Raw genomic sequence first — 22187 nt, forward strand, 5'->3', positions numbered from 1 at the left:
CAGATATGATGGGCTAAAAATGGCAAATGTTTTTAAGTCTTTCTGTGTTAAACTGAAGAAGATCATTACACAGACCTGGGCAGAGTGATTTAACCACACACACACACACACACACACACACACACACGCACACATGCCCACACGCACACACGCACACACACACACACACGTGCACACACATGCATGTGTACTGTATCAGGGCATCCAGGTCAGCATCACTCCTGGAGACATCTATGTCTGACTCCCACTGCTACCCCACCTCTACCCAGTCAGGGTTAGGTGTCCTTGGTGAGACCATCAGAGCATCCATCACATTGGATGCTGTTAACTGTTATGTGTCTCTTTCTCCCACTGGCCTCTAAGCCACTTAAAGGCAAAGCTGGACCTTTTATCTCTAACCCCAGCACCTGACACAGCGTAGGTGTTTGATAATGAATGAATAAATAAATACATTAATTTATGAAGTACAAATCAAAACACATGATGTCTAAATGTGCTATAATAACAAACTATTAAAAATATTCTGATCTGTGGTTGTGAACTCCAATCATTTTGTCTATATCAGAACTTCTTTTCATAGGAAACAATAAAAACAAAATCCTTATGGTTGTTCAATAATTCAGTGCTTACAATGTTCAGACTGAAAAAGGTAGTCATGCCTGAACTTATTTTCTGAATGTTAAAATGTAAATGGTAGTTTTGAAAATGCTTGATGAAGATACTTTCTCATGGGTTGATGAAGATACTTTCTCATGGGTCAGTTTTTCACCTGCTCAGTTTGATGTCTATAGATCACCTGTTCCATCAAATTCATGGAATGGCTCCTAATTTTAATATTCCAAGTTTTAATCATTGGTACAAATTCCATGGGTGGCTGGGAGGGGGTGATGGGTGGGAGTGAGGGAGGAGCACATCCCCAATCATGTTTTTCTTCTATCATTTCGTTTGTATTGAGATAGAATAGTTGGAAATTCTGGAACTATGACTTATCTCCCATTGTCCCTAAGGCTGGTTTATTAATCATTTATTTCTATCTAAATGTATCCTGCTCATTCCCACTGCATCATCTATATTTCTCCTGTTTCTGTCTTCTCCACAAAGCCAGGGTTGAAAAGCCCAGCTCAACCTACCTCTCTAACTTTTTAATCTGACCAGCCCCTGAATTAAGTGCAGTTGTTTCCAACAGAGAAAACAGAGGGATTTTATTCATTTATTCAACTAATATTTATTGAGAATCTGTTATGTGCTAGGTACTGGTGTAGGTGCTTGGAATATGCTGGTAAATATCATAGGTAAAGCTCCCTGCCCTTGGTTCTGTTTTAGTAGTTAACATATATTGATCAGTTGTACCAGACAGCATACTAAGATATTTTGTTATATGCAATAATCATGTAATGCTCTCCCAAAGCTTATAAAATAGGTGTCTTTTATCTGTGCTGTGCCTATGAGGAAACAGTTTTTGATAGGTTAAATAATGAGACAACACCACATAGAGTGGTAGAACAGGGACTTGTAAATTGGTCTCTCTAATTCTAAGCCATACTCTTTTTTAAAATTTTTTCAAAATGTTTATTTATTTTTGAGAGAGAGAGAAAGTGGGGGAAAGCAGAGAGACAGGGAGACACAGCACATAATCCAAATCAGGCTCTAGGCTCCCAGCTGTCAGCCTAGACCCCAACATGGGGCTCGAACTCACGAACTGTTGAGATCATGACCTGAGCCAAAGTCAGATGCTTAACTGACTGAGCTACCCAGGTGCCCCCTAAGTCATATTCTAAAACAGGAGTCAGTATTTTCTGTGAAGGACTCCTATAATTATGATTTGTGAACTACCTGTAATTTGTAAATTGTAAATACTTTAGGGTTGTAAATACTTTAGGCTTTGTAGGTCATATGGTCTTTGTCACAACGACTCAACTCTACCTTTGTAACACAAAGTAGTCATAGACAGTAAGTAAATAAATGAGCATGGCTGCCTTCCAATTAAACCTTACTTATGAACATTGAAATTTGAATTCCCTGTAACTTTTCACACATCACAAAATATTCTTCTTTTGATTTTATCTTGATCATTTAAACAATTGAAATTTATTTTTCTAGTGGTGCAAACAGGAGACAGTCCAGATCTGGCTCACAGATTTGCCAAACCCTGACCTAATCCCAGCTTTCTTTGTAACTGTTATCTCTACTCCTAAGGCAGCTTCGGAGCCAGCCTGGCTCTCCAGACAGTAAGGTCTGATTGAGTTGTTTCACTTTTTGATCTCAGTGGGATACCATCATATACAAGTGGGGCAGATGTAACCTGTGCTTCAAAGGGAAGTTGTTTCACTATTGGTTAGGGGTTGCCTGGGAACACACAAATTCAAGGCAATATCATGTCTTGCTTGAGAGCACAGGTTCTAACAGCCCTCCAGTGTAAATCCTGGCTCTGCAGGGTGAACATGGGCAGTTTCTTGGCCTCCCTATGCTTCTGTTTCCTCATCTATAAGACAGAGAGACGATAATAGCACTTACCTGATTGAGCTATTATGAGGTTTGAGGTAATAGCTATTTAACGTTTGGAACACTACTTGGCACAAGTTGAACTCGATACATTTTGGCTTGCATTTTCAAATTAATTCTAAGACGTTTTAGGAAGAGAGATGAAATCGGAGAGAAATTTTAGAGTTTGAATTTCAATTTCACACATAGTGCGAAACCTGGACATTAGCTGTATGTTATTTTTGTGAACTTCTGCATTCTCATCTGCAAGAGAGGAAAAAAATATCTATGCCATGGGGCTTTTGCAAGGAACAGACGACATGTCAAATGTAAAGTGCCTGGCATGGTAACTGTCCATAGAGTCATTATTTTCCCAAGTCCTTTCTTTTGAGAAAAGAGAAAATAAAACCTGGGAGGGTTTATGATGCAGGAATTTACTTAATCAGTGAATAAGTTATTGCTAAGAAAAATATTTTTAAAGTCATATTATTGTGAACTTTTCAGTTTGACATTTCTTATAATATTTTTTTTATACAGATAGTTAAACTGAAGCAACTTGCTGGAAAACTGTATTTTTATGAGTAATTGATATGGGTGTTTGAACAGTACAGCAGTTCAGTTTTAAATGAACTAGGAATCTAAAAAGTACATATATTGTGCTAAGTAGTTAAGTATAAGCTAAATGTGGTATTAATTTATATGCTATGTGAGGTATTAAACCTGATCCTTTAAATTCTATTCATTGCAATAATAAAAACAAACATTTAGCTTATCTGACCAATGAAGCAAGAATTTCCACACCTAGAATTTCCATTTCACATAGTAATATGTGGGAATGTGCTTTGTACTTCTTTATAAGACTTACTATTTTGCCCAAATAAACCATTTGATCAGTGTTTGTTGTAACTGCTTGTTAAAATGCTTGCGTCTCTCTGATGAGAAAAAACAAGTTAACCAATGTTTGTTTTTGTCGTACCCAGTTGCTGTGACCCCTTATGGTTATGCGTCCAAGTTTGAGATCCACTTTGATGACAAGTTTGATGTGTCTTTTGGGAGAGAGGGCGAGACGATGAGTCTAGGCTGCCGTGTAGTTATCACTCCTGAAATTAAGCATTTCCAGCCAGAGATCCAGTGGTACAGAAATGGTGAGACTCTGTGATGAATTCTCATTTAGATTCTTATTCACAGAATAAGGCGTGGCACCAGAGCATGAGTGTCCACAAGACTGCAGGCCTGTTTATCAGAGCTGGCAGAATATGGACATTAGGAGGCATAACCTATTGGATGTTGAAAAAAAAAATTCATGCATGTACCAAAGTAGCAGAACTTTTATAATATATTTGTGGAGATTATAATTTCTTATCACCAAGTAACGTGGAAAAGATTATGAAAAATGTATTTTTGTAAATTAGTTATATATTCGTTTTGTAAGTTAATTTTAGTTGGTAAAATAAAGGGAAGTCCATTGCAATTCAGTTGAACTATGGAGCATGACTACTGACCCCTGGGCGTGGTGGGCAGCAAACAGCGTAGTCACCAAGCAGTTGGCCTGAACTTCAGTTGTGCAGACAGGCATCTGGGGCATTATGGAGCATCTGGGTCCAGACTGAAGCCAGTAATGGCAACAGCAGTATTAACAGTGAACATGGCCCTAGAGAAGAGGAGGGACTCCATGTGGGGGCATCATGGGAACCTACAGTGGGAGATTGCCAGGCTGTTCTTCCTTCCCCAGAGCTCGCTTCTATGGGATCTGCACAAATACTAATTTACTAGGCTAGCATCAGGACAGGAACTATCAGCAACTAGGCAGTGAACTTTGTCAGTAAAATTACAAAATAAAAGCATGTATATAGACATCGCACTTAAGCATACAAAACAGTTGTTGGAGATCTTCAGTTTAGAATCTCTGGTTTTGAAAAACATTATAACACTGCATGGCAAATATTCAGAGGCTTAGAAATATAAATTAAATTTAAAGATTGTCACATTCAATGAAAAAGAACACTTTTCATATGAAACTTTGGATGAAGCAATTATTAACAAGGAAGATAATTTTAAAATTAATTTTCCTTATAATTGAAGATGCAGTGATAGAATGCATAAGTAGACATTTGATTTATGTACAAATCATTTTCCGTCTCTTGTATAACCTCTACAAGTTACAGCACATGTTAGAGAAACTATTAAGATGTAATTATGTAAATTTATATTTAAAATTAAATTCAGACTTATGTGAAACTGATTTATATGAAGAATAAAATATTTTTTCAAAGTTTATTTCTTTATTTTGAGAGAAAGAGAGAGTGCAAGCAGGGAAGGGGCAGAGAGACAGGGAGAGAGAATCCCAACCAAGCTCTGTGCTGTTAATGCAGAGCCAACACGGGGGTCGATCTCACGAACCATGAGAACGTGACCTGAGCTGAGATCAAGAGTTGGACACTTAACCGACTGAGCCACCCAGACACCCCAAGAGTCAAATTCTTTTAGAAATTTTGTTCCTTAAGAATCAGTAGTTCTAGAGTACTAAAATTTATATTTTGAAATAATTTATCAGAAAGTTAACCCAATGTTAACTTTATAAGAATATGGCTATATATAACTATGTAATATCTGAATAGCTGCAATAATAGTTGCATCAGCAGAAAGATCCTTCTCAAAATTAAAACTTAATCTGCTCATTTGTGATCTTGCATTTGCCAAGAGTGACTGATGTTGCTTTCAAGTATATTGATTTAAAATAACGCTGCCTGGGTGGCTCAGTCGGTTAAGTGTCTGACTTCGGCTCAGGTCATGATCTCACTGTTTGTGGGTTCGAGCCCTGCATTGGGCTCTGTGCTGACAGCTCAGAGTCTGGAGACTGCTTCGGATTCTGTGTCTCCCTCTCTCTCTGCCCCTCCTCCATTCATGGTCTGTCTCTCTCTCTTTCTCTCAAAAATAAAATAAACATTTACAAAATATTTAAAAACAAATAGATAAATAAAATTGCTAAAAGTATATATCTGATGACCTAATAACTGAATTTGTAGAAAAGCAAGCCAGAAATATCTTATTATCAATCAAGATATTACATTGATAAATATTTTTGTGTATAAAATTATGGCATAAAAATACTATTTTTTGTATTTTGGGTTACCCCAGTTATATTTTATATGCAATAAAGTTGTTTTAGAGAAAAAAACCTTATATTTTAGTACCTCTAACTGTATTTTTTTCTCTGCTTTTTTTTTTATTTTAGAGAGCATGTGAGTAGGGAGCGGGGAAGAGGGAGAGAGAGAGAGAGAGAGAGAGAGTGAGAGAGAGAGAGAGAGAGAGAGAGAGAGAGAATTTCAAGCAGGCTCCATGTTCAGTGTGGACCCCAACATGGGGCTTGATCTCATGACCCTGGGATCATGACCTGAGCTGAAATCAAGAGTTGGACACTCAACCAACTAAGCTACCCAGGTCCCTGTTTTCTCTGCGTTTTAGACAGGGGGATTGTAATTTCATTTTGCACTGGACCCTGCAGATTATGTATCTGGCCCTGGCCCCCTCACTTCTGATCTAGTATTTTCACCAATATTAGCATGGCAGAATGGCCCAAAGCCCTAGAGACTTCTACTAATTGTCATATCTCTTTCAATATAGAAGAGGCAGAGAGAGAGAGAGAGAGAGAGAGAGAGAAGGTGGAAGAGAATGAAGGAGAGAAAAAGAAGGGAGCAATGGAGGAAAAAAAAATCACTTAATTTTCTTACTTTTAAAAAAATTTTCTAGGAGCACCTGTTTCTCCATCAAAATGGGTACAAACACACTGGAGTGGAGATAGAGCAACGCTGACGTTTTCTCATCTCAACAAAGAAGATGAAGGCCTCTACACGATCCGTGTGCGAATGGGAGAATATTATGAACAATATAGCGCTTATGTCTTTGTTCGCGGTAAGACCTAGCAAAAAGCAGAACACCCAAGCACGTTTAAAGCACTGAGACCAAATCCATCTATCCAAACATGTTTTTTGTAATGATGAAAGAGCCATTTGAAAATTCTTCCAGTATGCATGGCATAAGATTATTAACTTCCAGTGAAATTAGACCTAGTAGAAAAAGGCTAACCCTCAGGCACCAACCCCAAGGTAACTTGTTCCCAGACTGTGTTAATATCTCTGATGTCATTACTTTCTTCAGCTTCAGTGAGCTACCAGTGCAGGTCTCTATAGGTGTTCCATTGGAGATAATCCATCCTAATGATCTAAAAAGCCGTTTCAGTTTATGGGAGCTGCAACAAAAGAGGGACGTGCTACTTGGGGACTTACTCTTTAATATCTATTTCAGAGAGCAAATTTATCATTTCATTCCAGCCCCCTTCTTTATACTTTCAGCTTTAATGAACTAGGAAACAAGGTGCTACAATTTAATCTTTAAAAAAATTTTTTAATGTTTATTTATTTTTGAGACAATGAGAGACAGAGCATGAGTGGGGGAAGGGCAGAGAGAGAGGGGGAGACACAGAATCCGAAGCAGGCTCCAGGCTCTGAGCTGTCAGCACAGAGCCTGACATGGGGCTTGAACCAACAAAGATCACGAGATCATGACCTGAGCCAAAGACGCCAAAGACTGAGCCACCCAGGCACCCCTGCAATTTAATCTTGAAGGCAAACTAGAATTGTGATTTTAGGAGTCTTTAATTCTTCAGCTGTGTTTTAAATGGATTGGCTATATACAAGTGGGAATGTGATTTGTATGGGATCCCAGTGCATTTGGAAGACCATTGACAGTTCCAGGTTACAGGAGCAGTGTTCTGTGTTCTCTTCTGTGATGGTTAGTCAGGTGTGGCCACAAGAGGAGACACAGGAGAGGATCCAGAAAACGAAGTTTATTGCACCCACAGGTCCTAGAGACAGGAGGTACTGCACACCACACAGGGCCACGTGGGGGAAAATCAGCATTGGTTGGCCAGGAAGAAGGGGTAGGAAGGAGGGGAGAGCTTAGGCCATGGCTTTTATTGGAGTTTCTGTGGGAAAGGCAAGGCAAGGCAGGGCAGGATAAACAGTTTAGGATTGGCTAGTTTGAATAATTTGGGTGGACTCTAAACTATAGGCGTGGTCCGTACTGGCCTGCTACCAGGCCCTGGGATGATTACGGCAGGGGAATATTGCTTCCTGGGGTGCACAGACCAGATAGAGAATGTGTGGCTCTGGATGGGTCAGTTTGCATATTAAAGGCATGCTCTGGCTGAGCCCATTCTATCCAAGAATTGGCTAGCCCTGGGAGGGGCAGCATCTCCCCAGTCAGAAAGGCTTTTAAGGTGTCAAAACATCATAATATACAGAAAATTGAAATATAAACAATATAGGAGACTTACTATATTTTTAAAAAAATCTCTCATGCACTAAATAGAATCATAAACTCACAGGAATTTTGATCAAGATGGAACTTTAGAGGTCAGGTGTCCTTAAGTGGGATCCACAGACTCCCAAAGGGTCTATGATTAGAATTGTATTTTGGGGTGTCTGGGTGGCTCAGTTGGTTAAGCATCCTGCTTCAGCTCAGGTCATGATCTCACGGCTCATTAGTTCGAGCCCCGCATCAGGCTTTGTGCTGACAGCTCAGAGCCTGGAGCGTGGCTTCAGAGTCTGTGTCTCCTCACTCTGCCCCTCCCCTGCTTATGCTCTGTCTCTCTCTGTCTCTCAAAAATGAATAAACATAAAAAAAATTTTTTTAAGAATTATATTTCAATATATTTAGTTTCTTTGGTAATCTCATGTCTTTTATTTTATGCATTTGAAAGCAATATTCTGAAAAGGGGCTTCTAGACTTTCTTTGCCAGTCTGCCAAAGGAGTCTATGGCACAAAAAAGCTTGGATTCCCATTCTGGTCCACCCCTTTAATTTTAAGATGCAGAAACTGAGGTTCAGAAAAACAAAGTGATTTACCAGTAGACTCACAGTTAGTTAAAAGCAGCAGTGGACATAGGATACAGGTCTTCGGAAGCCTAACCCAGGATTTCAATTAGGGTATAGGCTAAGCTGCTGAAATGATACGAAAAGGTTAATTTCTCTTGTATGTCTGTCAACTCAGAAGTAGAGGTATGGTTCAGAGTCCCAGGTCCTGTCTCCATTGGTGTTCCATTGCCCCCGTGGTGTTATCCCATGTTCCCATCCCAGACTATGGGAAGGGAAAGGAAGTGGAGGGGGAGATGCAGAGTTGCACACATCCCTTCTGCATGGTAAACACTTAGCCATAGGCACACATTTCACTGTGAGGGAAGCTAGGCATCATGTATCCACTTGGGCAGCCATGTTTCTTGCTAAAGCTGGGGCATCTAGGAAACACAAAGAATGGATAATGGGGATGGTTAACAGCCTATACACACCAGTAGTGAACAGTAACGATTGTTGAATTCTGCCATGGGATCAACAACCGATAAAGATACAGGAATATCTACATCACCTGAAAATGTGTCAGACTTTCTCCTACACAAAAGTGTTACAGGAAAAGTCCAGTATCACTGAGGGAAGACAGATGCTAGCCTCTGGATCAATTGCAGTGAAAACAGACACACTGAAACTCATCAGCAAGTAAGTTTGTTCAGCCAAACCACCTGGATAAACCTGGCTAGACAAGGACTGAATAAGCAAAGTCTTTTCCTTTGCTCTCAGTTGTCTTACCCAAACAGAGAGTATCTCTTGGTGACTCAAAAAAACCTTAGTTATGCCTCGATGATTCTTTATTGGACTTTTTCTGGGACCTCTGACATAGCCTAGGGGTTTTTTCAGTGCCATTTCTCAGTGCCTATAACCAGAATTGTGGCTCCCTCCCAGATTTAGGCCAGACAAATGAGATGCAACATAACACAGTATTTGGATTTGGCTTCTATACAGAACCTGTTTTGTGAGGGACTGTCATGCCCATCCCAAGAATGGCATAGTCCAAGAAATGTTATAAATATGCTGAAAAATGGCTCCTGAAATGCCTACCATCTGATAGGCTCTGTTATATATAATGGATATTCAGCAAACTAAACTGCTCTATCAACTCAGGGATTACTGGTTGTTACATTATGGGCCTTTAGCAAAAGGACATGGGTAGAGGTGACCAGCTGTCCCCATCCAAATGAGCAGCTTTCCAGCCTTCCTCTTCTGCCATTTAAGCCTATTAACCTCAGCATCTCTACACCCTTCCAACTCTGCTCTAACTTCACCATCAGCCGGCTCTGCCCCCATCCAGTGCTCTCAAAGCCTGAAAGGAAAGAAGTTTCTCCCCACCAAAACGCTTGCTTTTAGGCACCAGGATTTAGTTAATTCTACACTAAGTTAGTCACTTACACCAGAGAAGTTGCCTAGAAACACTTTCCTACAGGTTCATGGGGCAAAAAATAGAATATTCAAAACCAAAGTGACTTTAGCTCTTCTCAGGTAATGCAAACCTATCAAATTCAGAAGTGCACAGATATCTCTGCCTTCTTATCAAATATTTTAGTAATTCATAAGAGTTACAGAAGTGTAGCTCATTGTAAAAAAAAAAAAAAAGGATTTATTCAGTCAACAGGAGTGTTTTGCCTGAGTTGAGTGGTCCGACATGTCTCAGCCTCCTCTCCTATTAACTCCAGTTATGAAAAGGTTGGCTGGAGTTCAGGAGAAATTGGCAATGTGGACCCCACCTCCAGGAACTCCACCTCTCATCTTAATCTCACTTAAAAGGCTATTAACTGATTATTTTCATTCCCCTTGCTCTCCTAAAAACATCCCTGATTCACTATGTGAGCTATGCCTGAAGACACTGCTGAGGACACCCACTGTCAGAGGATCCTGTTTCATAAACAGTCACTGCCGTCTCTTTCCTGTATAATCCTGGACTTTTACTAAACTCAGATAAACTCCACTCAGATGTGGGTATTGCATCAGAGTTCCTTTCGCAAGTGTCTTCAGTCTGGGAACAAACATTTGATTAAAAGGAATGTTTTCCTTTATCTTCCAAAATGGTAGTGCCCAGCAGAGGAGTGGGTAAAGTTTTTTATTCTTTTGTGGATGCATCGAGAAGGTGACAGAAGGGACTCTTTGTTCCCCTTTGGAGTGGCTCATGTTTCTGAGTAATATTGTACAAGAGATATCTTAAGAACAGACTTTCTGACTTGGCTCACCTTAGACTTTTCTGATAGCAATTCCTGACATCTCCATACTTATTTTCCTTTAGAACATTTTGGGTAGGCAAAGGCCATAAAGCAAAGGTCACGGGTCCTTTTGAGAGCCCTTGCTAACATAATGTTCTTTGTGCTGATGATGAAAACACACATCATCATGTTGGTAAGCAAATTATAAGGTTGAAGCTTGCTCTACTTGAGCCAAAGATGTAGCCACTATAAATGTGGTAGGAAATATATGCACTAAGTCTTGGATTGCCAGACTGTGATGGAGCTTATCTGAGAGGGTTAATGAGATCCTTCTGTGTCTCCACAGATGCTGATGCAGAGATTGAAGGAGCCCCAGCTGCTCCCTTAGACGTGATGTGCTTGGATGCCAACAAAGATTATATCATCATCTCTTGGAAACAGCCAGCTGTGGATGGAGGGAGTCCTATTCTGGGATATTTTATTGATAAGTTAGTACTTAGTCTATTTTCTTTTCTGGTCTCCTCTCCTTCTTTCTCTGTCTCTCTGTCTCCCTCTCTTTCTCTCTTTCTCTCTCTCTCACAAATACACACACACACACACACACACACACACACACACACACACACACACCTAAATCCCAAAGACAATTTTTGAATCTGACTACTAATGCAAATCACCAATTTGGCAAGAATGCTATGAATTTATAGACATTCTGGAGACCACTTTGGAAATAGCTGGTGTCCATTATATTTAATGTCCATATTCCTAATTTGTTAGTAATTTTAAAATATTAAGTAATTTAAACAATAATGCTTTAGGAATACTAACAAAATCCTATTTACATTACAGGATGTGGTTTCAAATTAGACAAAGAAATAACAAATATCAATAGTATTAAATCATATTCTTTCTATAACTTTTTGTTGTTCACATTCTCTAAAACTTAGAACTTCTGATATTTATAGCAATTGGGTCTTACACATTAATTATACAGTGAGTTTGGTCAATATAGACAACAAATTTAGATTATCAACCTAAATACATTATTATCTGACTTAGTTTCTATTCAAATAGTTGTTCCAATTTTCTTTCCAATTTTCAGTAATAGAATCTAATTGTAGAAACCACTAGGGACAGATAATCTGTGCCACTGTGGTACAATAGGTTTGTACTAAGGTGTATTAAACCTAATATTTATAGTAATAAGTAAATATATGCTTATTGGGGCACCGGGTGGCTCAGTTGGTTGAGCAGCTGACTTTGGCTCAGGTCATGATCTTGCAGTTCATGGGTTCAAGCCCCACATTGAGCTCTGTGCTGACAGCTCAGAGCCTGGAGCCTGCTTCAGATTCTGTGTCTCCCTTTCTCTTTGCCCCTCCCTCACTCATGTTCTGTCTCTCTCTCAAGAATAAATAAACATTAAAAATTCAGTATAATATATATATATATATATATATATATATGCATGCCTATTGGGCTCAATACCATGCAGAGAAATATTTATAATAAATAATACACTATTTAACCCATGCTAAATTCTTCCACATTGTTTTGTCATTTAGTGATGATGAACTGTTAAGTTTTAGGTAGATTCTTTTTCATTTTTACAGACTGCCTTATTGTCTTTGGCAGATTTCCAAGGGATTTGCAAACTTCATCAGTGAAAGACCAGCAACAATTAGTAGCACATTTTGCTTAGTCATCATGAAAATAACCATATTGTGGCTTGTATTTATTAAAATTGGTTACGTTCATGGCACTGTTCTAAACACATCACATATATTAACCATTAACCTATAACCACCATTTGAAAGGTAGACACTCTTATTACAAGTAGGAAACAGCTGGCCCAAAGCCACATACTCATGAGAAAACACTAAGTTGCCTAAAGTCACACTAGAATTCAAATATCAGCCTGGCCATATGTTGGTGTCCTTTCTGCTCCAACATGCTGTAGGCATCTCCAGAGCAGCTACTGCCCTCCTTTCTTTCTGCCCACATGAGGGTTGGGAAACACACTCTACTATCACTGGGTCACCATGACAGCATCTGCATAGGGAGAGAGAGAGAATCTCTGGAGACAGAGGCAGTTTGAAGAATTGTCCTAGGCCTCTTGGCTCCCTCCCATACCCTACCCATAGCAGCTCCAGAATTTCTGCAAAGGCAAGATTTAAGGGTGAAAGGCAGGGATTTAAGCCATATTTGACAGCACTTTACATAAGGGTGAGGAAAATGTCTATTGTCTATATCAAAAACTGGAAGGGTGAGGCTGAAGAAGTGAAGAGAAACTTCCCACCCTGACCAACTTTGCACTGCCATTAGAACTCCCTCCCCCATCAGAATTATTTGGGAATTAGATGTTTTAATGTTTTTATTTATTTTTGAGACAGAGAGAGACAGAGCATGAGCAGGGGAGGGGCAGAGAGAGAGGGAGACACAGAATCTGAAACAGCCTCCAGGCTCTGAGCTGTCAGCACAGAGCCTGACGTGGGGCTTGAACTCACAGACCGTGAAGTCATGACCTGGCTGAAGTTGGACACTCAACTGACTGAGCCACCCAGGCGCCCCGGGAATTAGATGTTTTAGACATAGACCATATTGGGGAAGTGACATAAACTAAAAGTTCTGTGTTCTCATAAAAGCTGATGAGTTACTTAATCCTAGTGCTGTATAATTTAATCACATGCTGAGCCCCTAGCCCCGTCTATCAGGCCAATAGCATGATATGAACTACTCCACCCCAGACACCAACTGTACTAAAAGCACCCAGTTAGAAATCAGAGGTTCTAAGCACTTAATCTTTCCCTGCCAGTGGGCCTGGGAATTTCCCTGCATCTCATCAATCTCATCTGTTAAGAAACAAGTATATTATAATACTCTCTTTACCCTTCTACCTACACAGCATATAATGATCATTAAGTAGGCTTTTTCCAAGGGTGGCTGGCTACTCGGTAGAGCAGGCAACTCTTGATCTCAGGCTCATGCGTTTGAGCCCCACATTGGGTGTGGAGATTACCTAAGAAAAAAAAAGTGAGCTCTTTCCAAACTACAGTATAAACAGGTACATTTAAGGTGTTAACTTCCTCAAACAAAATTTTTATTTTTAAAAGAAAATGTGTAAAGAAGACAAAGAAAGAAGTCACCAACAATGGAATTAAAGACGTCAGCCAGGGAGATGTCTGGGGGATCCTCCCTCTTAGTCTCTCCAATGTCGAGAGTGTACATACCTGCCTGCTGCTTCTGCTTTTTCTCCCCAAAGTTCCTCTGCCTAGCATACAAGGCCCTCAGCTGCTAGTTTTCAGGGAATTTAAAGGAAGTATATGTGTTTAGGAAGGATCTGAGGCTTCTTTCTTATTAAAGAAGACACATTGCAATTAAGTGGAACCAAGTGCATGCAGTTAAATAACTACTGAACCACACCCGAGCTGGATATTTTATAGGGAGATCTGAAGCAATTGGGTGGGTTTGCAGATTTGGAGCTATTAATTTAGTCAGACTTCTTTTAATTCTTATTGATCACTCTTTTTCCCCATAGGTGTGAGGTGGGCACAGATAGCTGGTCTCAATGCAATGACACACCTGTGAAGTTCGCTCGTTTTCCAGTCACTGGGTTGATAGAAGGTCGTTCTTACATATTCCGAGTTCGAGCTGTGAATAAAACTGGAATAGGTCTACCATCTAGAGTTTCTGAGCCCGTGGCTGCTCTGGATCCAGCTGAGAAAGCTAGACTGAAAAGTAAGCATTTTTCAATTTTCAGGATCTTCTTGAACCTTTTTTTAATATATTTATAACTATAGTACAGCTCATTGCGAGGTCATTCCTCCCCCTTCCACTAGAGGGAGAAGAGAATAGGAAATCCTTTATGGGTTAGAAAATCCTAGAGGAAAAAAACAAAAACAATTTGTTTTCTTGACTCATCCATTCACTAAGAGCTTTATTTTTTTATTTTTTAAAAAATAATTTATTTATGTTTAAATTTAAATCCAAGTTAGTTATCATATAGTGCAACAATGATTTCAGGAGTAGATTCCTTAATGCCCCTTACCCATTTAGCCCATCCCCCCCACCCCCCCACACAATCCCTCCAGCAACCTCTGTTCTCTATATTTAAGAGTTAAGAGCTTTATTTCTTATTTTGATTCAGAAAACTTCTCCTTATTAAATTGAGTTCTGGTCATTCTGTTTGAAATGAAATATGATAATCAAGAGTCTGGGAAGCATTTTTATTCATTTTATTAGCACACTCCAAATGTTTTTCCTTTAATTCTTAAAATTATAAGATGGTCACATCTTTTGATGGTCACAATGGGAAAGGGAGGTCGTTATTGGCATCTAGTGGGTAGATGCCAGGGATGCTTCTTAACCTAGAATTTGCCCCCTAGAGCATTAATATCTCCACCGTAAGTTTCTTTATATCGAAGGAAAAACACATTTACAACATATCTGATCTATACTTGAGTTTCCATATCAGACCATCAAAAATAATCTTTTCATATATTTAAACTCCAAGTCTCAATGTCAAAACCATGGTATATGAATTATGCTCTGCATTTGTTTCATGGGAACCCATATGCATCCTCAATAGAAACCACAAAATGATATTTTAAAAAACTGTTCGAGGGGCACCTGGGTGGCTCAGTCGGTTGAGCATCTGACCTTGGCTCAGGTCATGCTCTCGCGGTCCATGAGTTTGAGCCCACGTTGGGCTCTGTGCTGACAGCTCAGAGCCTGGAGCTTGCTTCGGATTCTGTGTCTCCCTCTCTCTCTGCCTCTCCCCTGCTCATGCTCTCGCTCTCTCTCTCTCTCTCTCTCTCTCTCTCTCTCAAAAAGAAATAAACATTTAAAAAAATAAAAATAAATCATTGGATATTAACACTTCAGTCTATAACAGATTTTTCAACCTTGGCCCTATAGACAGTCTAGGCCAGATAATTCTTTGTTATAGGGGGCTGTCCTGTTCATTGTAGGATGTTGAGAAGCATCCCTGACATCTACCCACTAGATACCAATAACGACCTCCCTTCCCCATTGTGACCATCAAAATTGTCCCCAGACATTACCAAATGTCCCTGAGGTGCAAAATCACCCCAGTTGAGGACTGCTAGTCTATGTCCTATTTGCAGTGTTTTTTGTTTGTTTGTTTGTTTGTTTTGTTTTTGCCTTAGGTAGATGTGTGGCGTCACAAAAAGCTAAGCTCCAGAAAAAGTCTGGAGACTTTTTCTAATCAGGCTCCTTGATTGCCCTCTAATTACTTTTCACTTACTATCTGACTTCCCTCCCTCTTTCCTAATTCCATCTCATTCTTTCATTTACTCTACTTTTTAAATAAATTCCAATGAGAGTAAGATTCGTTTGAATTGAAAATAGGTTATCTTATGTATTACCTTTCTGTTTCTGTACAAACTATGCTGAAAAGTCTGGTGATAAAGCAGGAGTTGAACCATTCTCTCTGATATTTGTGGGAACACAGAAGTGAATTTCCTCTTCAATGAATGAATGAATGAATGAATGAAATGGATTTAAATGCATTTTAATCTTTTCCTGCCCATCTCACCCATTTTTCTTACTCCAGATCTAAGCTGGTTTCCTTCATAAATAACACTTGTCAAAATACAATGGAAAGAAATCGCTTTCATTGAACTGTACTGCAGGATTCATTTCATTCACTTTCATTTCATTGTACTGCAGGATTAGCCCCCCTCTCCTCTTTGAGTTTCATTATTGCAGATAAATAACTACTGGGCTTACAATTGTTCCAGAAACGTTTCCCCCAAATACATGCTATCTCTTAAGAAGACATGAAGGAACCTACATGTTTCCAGAGATCTATATTGAATAGTAAACAAACACAGGTTATTTACCTTGCTTGCAAAAGTACATTTCCAGAAATATTGACTCCAACTAGGTAGGTTCTGTGCTCTAGCAGATTGTGAGTCCCTTGAAGACATAACACCATATATGTGCTCAGTAAGATTCATTATGAAAATACCTAAGCAAACTAGTAACAAAGTCAATTCTGACTAATATGGCCAGTTTGTGAATACAGTTGAAACTGCATTTAAGAATTTTGTGATTTTTACATTTATCTATGTTTAGGTCGCCCTTCAGCACCCTGGACTGGACAGATCATTGTCACTGAAGAAGAACCTTCAGGTAAAACTCAGTTTTCCCCAGATATTATTGCCCATGTTTTGCCACGTGGTTTATCCTTTATTGTGAAGGGTACAGTGCATATTATTTAAGATGTTTAGAGAGGACATTCTGAAATATTTGGATACCATAAAGGAATTTATATTTTCAGAGAATCACTGTTTTAAAAAAAAGGTTTATTGAGGTACAGTTGACATATAGTAAATTGATATCTGTAAAATGTACAATTTGATAAATTCTACATGTGTATATTCCTGTGAAACTGTCACCATGATCAAAATAATGAACATATGCATCACCCCTAAAATTTTCTCAGGCCCCTTTGTAATTTCTTTCTCATACCTCTTCCCCATCTCCAGGCCATCACTGATCTGCTTTCTGTCACTATAGTTTGCATTGTCCAAACTTTTAGATGAATGAATCATACTCATTTTTATCTTATTTTCCTCACTGAGCATAATTGCTTTAAGATTTATTCATGTTGATGTATATATCAGTTCATTTCAATTTTTTCATCCATTTACTGTCAAAAATTTCTATGAATATCCTTGTTAAGTGTTTGTAGGGACATATGCTTTCATTTTGCTTGGATGAATACCTAGGAGTTGAATGGATAGGTCATATGGTAGGTGTGTTTAATTTTTAAAGAAACTGCCAACTGTTTCCAAGATGGTTATACCACCTTGCATTCCCATCAGCAGTATGTGAGTTCCAGTTGTCCACGTTATCACCAGTAGTGGTATTTTATAGTGGGTGCATAGTGGTTTTAATGTACATTTTCCTAATAATGTTGGGCATCTTTTTTTTTTTTTTACATTTATTTCTTTTTGAGAAACAGAGTGAGACAAAGCGTGAGCAGGGGAGGGGCAGAGAGAGAAGGAGACACAGAATTTGAAGCAGTCTCCAGGCTCTGAGCAAGCGGTGAGCATAGAGCCTGATGTGGGGCTCGAACCCACAAACTGTGAGACATGACCTGAGCCAAAGTCAGATGCTCAACCGACTGAGCCACCCAGGAGCCCCAATGTTGGGCATCTTTTTATGTATATATTGCCATTTTTGCATCATGATGCTTGAATCTTTGCCAAATCAAGTTTACTCAGATATTTTTCCTGCTTTGTTTTCTAGAAATGTTACAACATTAGCTCTTAGATTTTAATCTATGCTCCATTTCAAATCATTTTTTTTCTATATTGTGTGAAGTAAGAACCCAAGTTGTTATTCTTATTATCCTGATCATTTTGCATATGGCTATCCAATTATTTCAGCAATCTGTTCAAAAGATAATCCTTTTCCCATTGAATTGCCTTGGCACCATTGTCAAAATCAATTGGTTGCATATTTCTGGACTCTCTATTGGTCAATTTTATTTTCTCTATACCAATCACACTATCTTGATTACTATAGCTTTTATAAGCTTCAGGTTGTTGTTGTTTTAAAAAGCTTCATGTTTAAAACAAAAAACCAAACACATAAATAGCTTCAGAGTTTTGAAATTAGGTAGTATTAGTCCTCTAATTTTTTTCCCCAAAGTTGTTTTTGCTATTCTGTCTTTGCATTTCCATGTAAATTTTAAAATCAGCTTATTAATTTCTATTACAAAACTTATGGAGATTTCAACTGAGTCTTTTATATCTTTAATGATTTTCTATCTACTTGGTCTATTAAATTGATAGAGCAGTGATGAAATCTCTGACTGAAAAATAGATTTATGTATTTCTTGCAGCTCTACCAGGTTTTGCTTCATATAGTTTGAGGTTTTGTTATTACATGCATAAGTAATTTATCTTCTAATGAACTGACCCACTGTATTATTATAAAGTGATACTTTTTATTCATGGTAGTGTTTTTTGCTTAGGAATCTACCTTGTCTGATATTAATGTAATCATTCCAGGGTTGTTGTTTTTTTTATTAGTGTTAGCATGGCATATGGTTTTCATCCTTTTACTTTTGACCTATATTTAAATTGTATTTTTGTAGGCAGCATATAGCTGAGTCTTGATTTTTTATCCACTCGGGTAATCTTTGCCTTTTTACTAGAGTGAACAATTTACATTTTGTGTGATCATTGATATGGTTGGATTTAAATCTACCATCTTGCTATTTGTTTTCTATCTGTTCCATGTGTTTGTTTCCTTTTCCTCTTTTTCTACTTTCTTTTGGATTTAGTATTTTTTATTATTCCATTTTAGCTGTGTTATCTTATTAGCTATAATTCTTTATTTTGTATTATAGTAGTTCAGAATTTATAATATACATCTTATCACAACCTTTCTTCAAGTAATATATTACTTCATGTATAGTGTAAGAACTTAAAACAGTATTATTCCAGGGGCGCCTGGGTGGCGCAGTCGGTTAAGCGTCCGACTTCAGCCAGGTCACGATCTCGCGGTCCGGGAGTTCGAGCCCCGCGTCAGGCTCTGGGCTGATGGCTCAGAGCCTGGAGCCTGTTTCCGATTCTGTTTCTCCCTCTCTCTCTCTGCCCCTCCCCCGTTCATGCTCTGTCTCTCTCTGTCCCAAAAATAAATAAATGTTGAAAAAAAAATTAAAAAAAAAAAACCAAACAGTATTATTCCATTTCCCCCTTCAAGCCTTGATGCTGTTATTGCATGGATTTTATTTGTGTATATATTATAAATTGCACAATACATTGCTGTTATTTTGGTTCAAATAGTCACTTATCTTTCAAAGAAATTTAAAAGTAAGAACAAATTTTCAAATATTCACTCACATTTTTACCATTTCTGTTGTTCTTCATTTCTTTGGGTAGATCTCTTTGTTTTTTTAAGGTTTATTTATTTTTGAGTGAGAGAGAGACAGACAAGTGCTAGTGAGGGAGGGCAGGAAGAGGGAGACACAGAATCTGAAGCAGGCTCCAGGCTCTGAGCTATCTTCACAAAGCCCAATGCGGGACTTGAATTCACAAACCATGAGATCATGACCTGAGCCGAAGTCAGCGCTTAACCTACTCAGCCACCCAGGTGCCCCTGCGTAGATCTCTTTGAATCTCAGGCATTTCCTTTACTATTTCTTATAGTGCAGGCCTGCTGGTTATGAATTATTTTATTTTTTTTTTGTATGTCAGAAACAGTCTCTGTTTCATCTTCATTTTTGAAATATATGTTCATTGGTTATAGAATTCTAGATTGACAGTTTTCCTTTCAGTACTTAAAAAGAATTTTTTTTAATGTTTATTTATTTTTGAGAGAGAGAGACAGAGCTCAAGAGGGGAAGGGCCAGAAAGAGAGGGAGACACAGAATCTGAAGTAGGTTCCAGGTTCCAAGCTGTCAGCACAGAACCTGATGTGGGGCTCAAATTCATGAACTGAGAGATCATGACCTGAGCCAAAGTCAAACGCTTAACCAACTGAGCCACCCAGGCACCCTTCCTTTCAGTACTTTAGAAAGGATGGTCCATTATAGCTCAGACCTACACTATAAGAATGACTATTGTTATTCTTACTTTGTCCCTCAGATCTTTTCCTCTCTGCCAGATTTTGATAGATTCTTTTTATCACTGGATTTACAAATTTGATTATGATATGCATCTGTGTTGTTTCCTTCATGTGTCTTGTGCTTGGGGTGTACAAGTTTCTTGGATTCATGAGATTGGAATTGGATTCATGAGATTGGTTTCATGAGATTTGGAAAATTTTTTCACCAGTATTTCTTCTTTAAATTTTTAAAAAATGTTTATTTTTATTTTTGAGAGAGAGAGAGAGAGAGAGAGAGAGAGAGAGTAAGTGGGGAGGGGGCAGAGAGAGGGACACAGAATCTGAAGCAGGCTCCAGGCTCTGAGCTGTCATCACAGAGCCCGATGTGGGGTTCGAACTCATGAATTGCAAGATCATGACCTGAGCCGAAGTCGGACACTCAACCCACTGAGCCACTCAGGCACCCCTCACAAGTCTTTCTTTAAACATCTTTTTTCTGTATCCCTTTCTCTCTTCTCTACTTTAGGAAATCCAATTACATGTCACTTGAAATCACAGCTTGCTGATGCGATATCCATTTTTCCTTTCAGTCTTTTTTGATTTCTGTGTTCCATTTTAGACATTTTCTACTACTGTGCCATAATTTTACTATCCTTTTCTTCAGTGTCTAACTTGCTATGAATTCCAGTCAGTGTGTGGGTTTTGTTTTGTTTTGTTTTCATTTTAGGTTTTGTAATTTACAGCTGTAGAAGTATAGAACAATTTGTATTATTTTTACATTTTCCATGTCTTTAATTAACAGGTTTAATCTTTATGCTCTGGAACATAATGAATATATTTATAATAACTGTTTTTATATCCTTGCCTGTTAATTCTATCATCTGTGACATTTTTGGTTTTGTTTTCATTGATTGATTTTTCTCCTCAGAAGGGGCTATATTTTCATGATTCTTTGCATACTTAATAATTTTTCATGAGATGCCAGACATTTCAAACTTACATTGTTTGGTGCTGGATATTTTTGTTTTTTTATAAATGCTCTTGAGCTTTGTTCTGGGGAAACGATTTGATCTTTCAAGGGTTGCTTTTGTTAGGTGAAATCAGAACAGCCTTTAGTCTAGGGATAATTTGGCCATACTACAGAGGAAATACCCTTCTGAGCAGTACTCTACCGGATGCTTGGGAATTAGATTTACACTCTGACTGGTGGGAATATGGACTCTCCCAGGCCCCATGAGAGCTTTGAGGATTGTTCTCTCCAATTCTTTTGTGTGGGTTTTCTCCAGCCTCAAGTGGTTTCCTCATATTCATGTGCTGATCAGTACTCAGGTGAACACTCCAGACAGACCCTTTGCAGATCTCTGAAGCCTCTCTCTCAGTGTAGCCCTTTCCTCCAGTATTCATCCTTCTGACTCTATCTGTAGATAGATACCTTGCCCTTCCTGGAATTCCAGCTTTTTTTCCTCCAGCTGGGGAGACTGCCAGGCTCTACATGGTTCCTCTTCCTGAGCTGCTGTCTTGAACTTCTCTCTGGACAATAAACTAGGACAATAGTAGAGCTCACTTTAATTTGTTTCTCTCCTATCAGTCATCATTGTCCTAAGACAGCTAATATCCAATGTCTATAGACAGGCGTTTCATGTATTTTGCATGGTATTTTAGTTATTTGACATGGAAGGGTTACTCTGATGTCAGGAACTGTGGAGGCTCTAAAATTTTACCCGACTTACAAACTAATACATTTTCTACCACAGTTTCATAGATGCTGGCAAAAGACAAGAGAGTCCTAGATCAGAAACAAAGGACTCTATAATTCACAGCGTAGTAGACCACATGAGCTTCACGTTCCCATTATTTTTCCCTGCACTGTCTCCCCCTCCCCACACCAAGTCCCACAGGGGGTATGGAGGAGCACAGATGGGTGTGCACACACAGTACATTTGTGTCACATCTGAGAAACCTTGTACTTAGGACTCCCCAGTCTTATAAGGGGGCTGCTAACAGATCTACCCAACCTTTCTCTGAAGGATATTATCTTTAC

The 22187-nt window shown here is 38.8% G+C and overlaps 1 protein-coding gene across 3 annotated transcripts in view; it reads left to right on the plus strand.

Moving 5' to 3' along the window:
• MYOM1 (myomesin 1) overlaps positions 1-22187 on the plus strand; it is a 155590-nt gene that overhangs the window by 60112 nt on the left and 73291 nt on the right. For all 3 annotated transcript variants that reach the window (XM_043558400.1, XM_043558399.1, XM_043558401.1), the window contains 5 exons: positions 3462-3626; positions 6232-6393; positions 10911-11052; positions 14100-14299; positions 16661-16717. In XM_043558400.1, coding sequence (XP_043414335.1) covers positions 3462-3626; positions 6232-6393; positions 10911-11052; positions 14100-14299; positions 16661-16717 — 726 coding nt within the window. The remainder of the gene's footprint in view (positions 1-3461; positions 3627-6231; positions 6394-10910; positions 11053-14099; positions 14300-16660; positions 16718-22187) is intronic.

The sequence above is a fragment of the Prionailurus bengalensis genome, chromosome D3 (genome assembly GCF_016509475.1).
Source record: "Prionailurus bengalensis isolate Pbe53 chromosome D3, Fcat_Pben_1.1_paternal_pri, whole genome shotgun sequence".
Classification (NCBI taxonomy): Eukaryota; Metazoa; Chordata; class Mammalia; order Carnivora; family Felidae; genus Prionailurus; species Prionailurus bengalensis.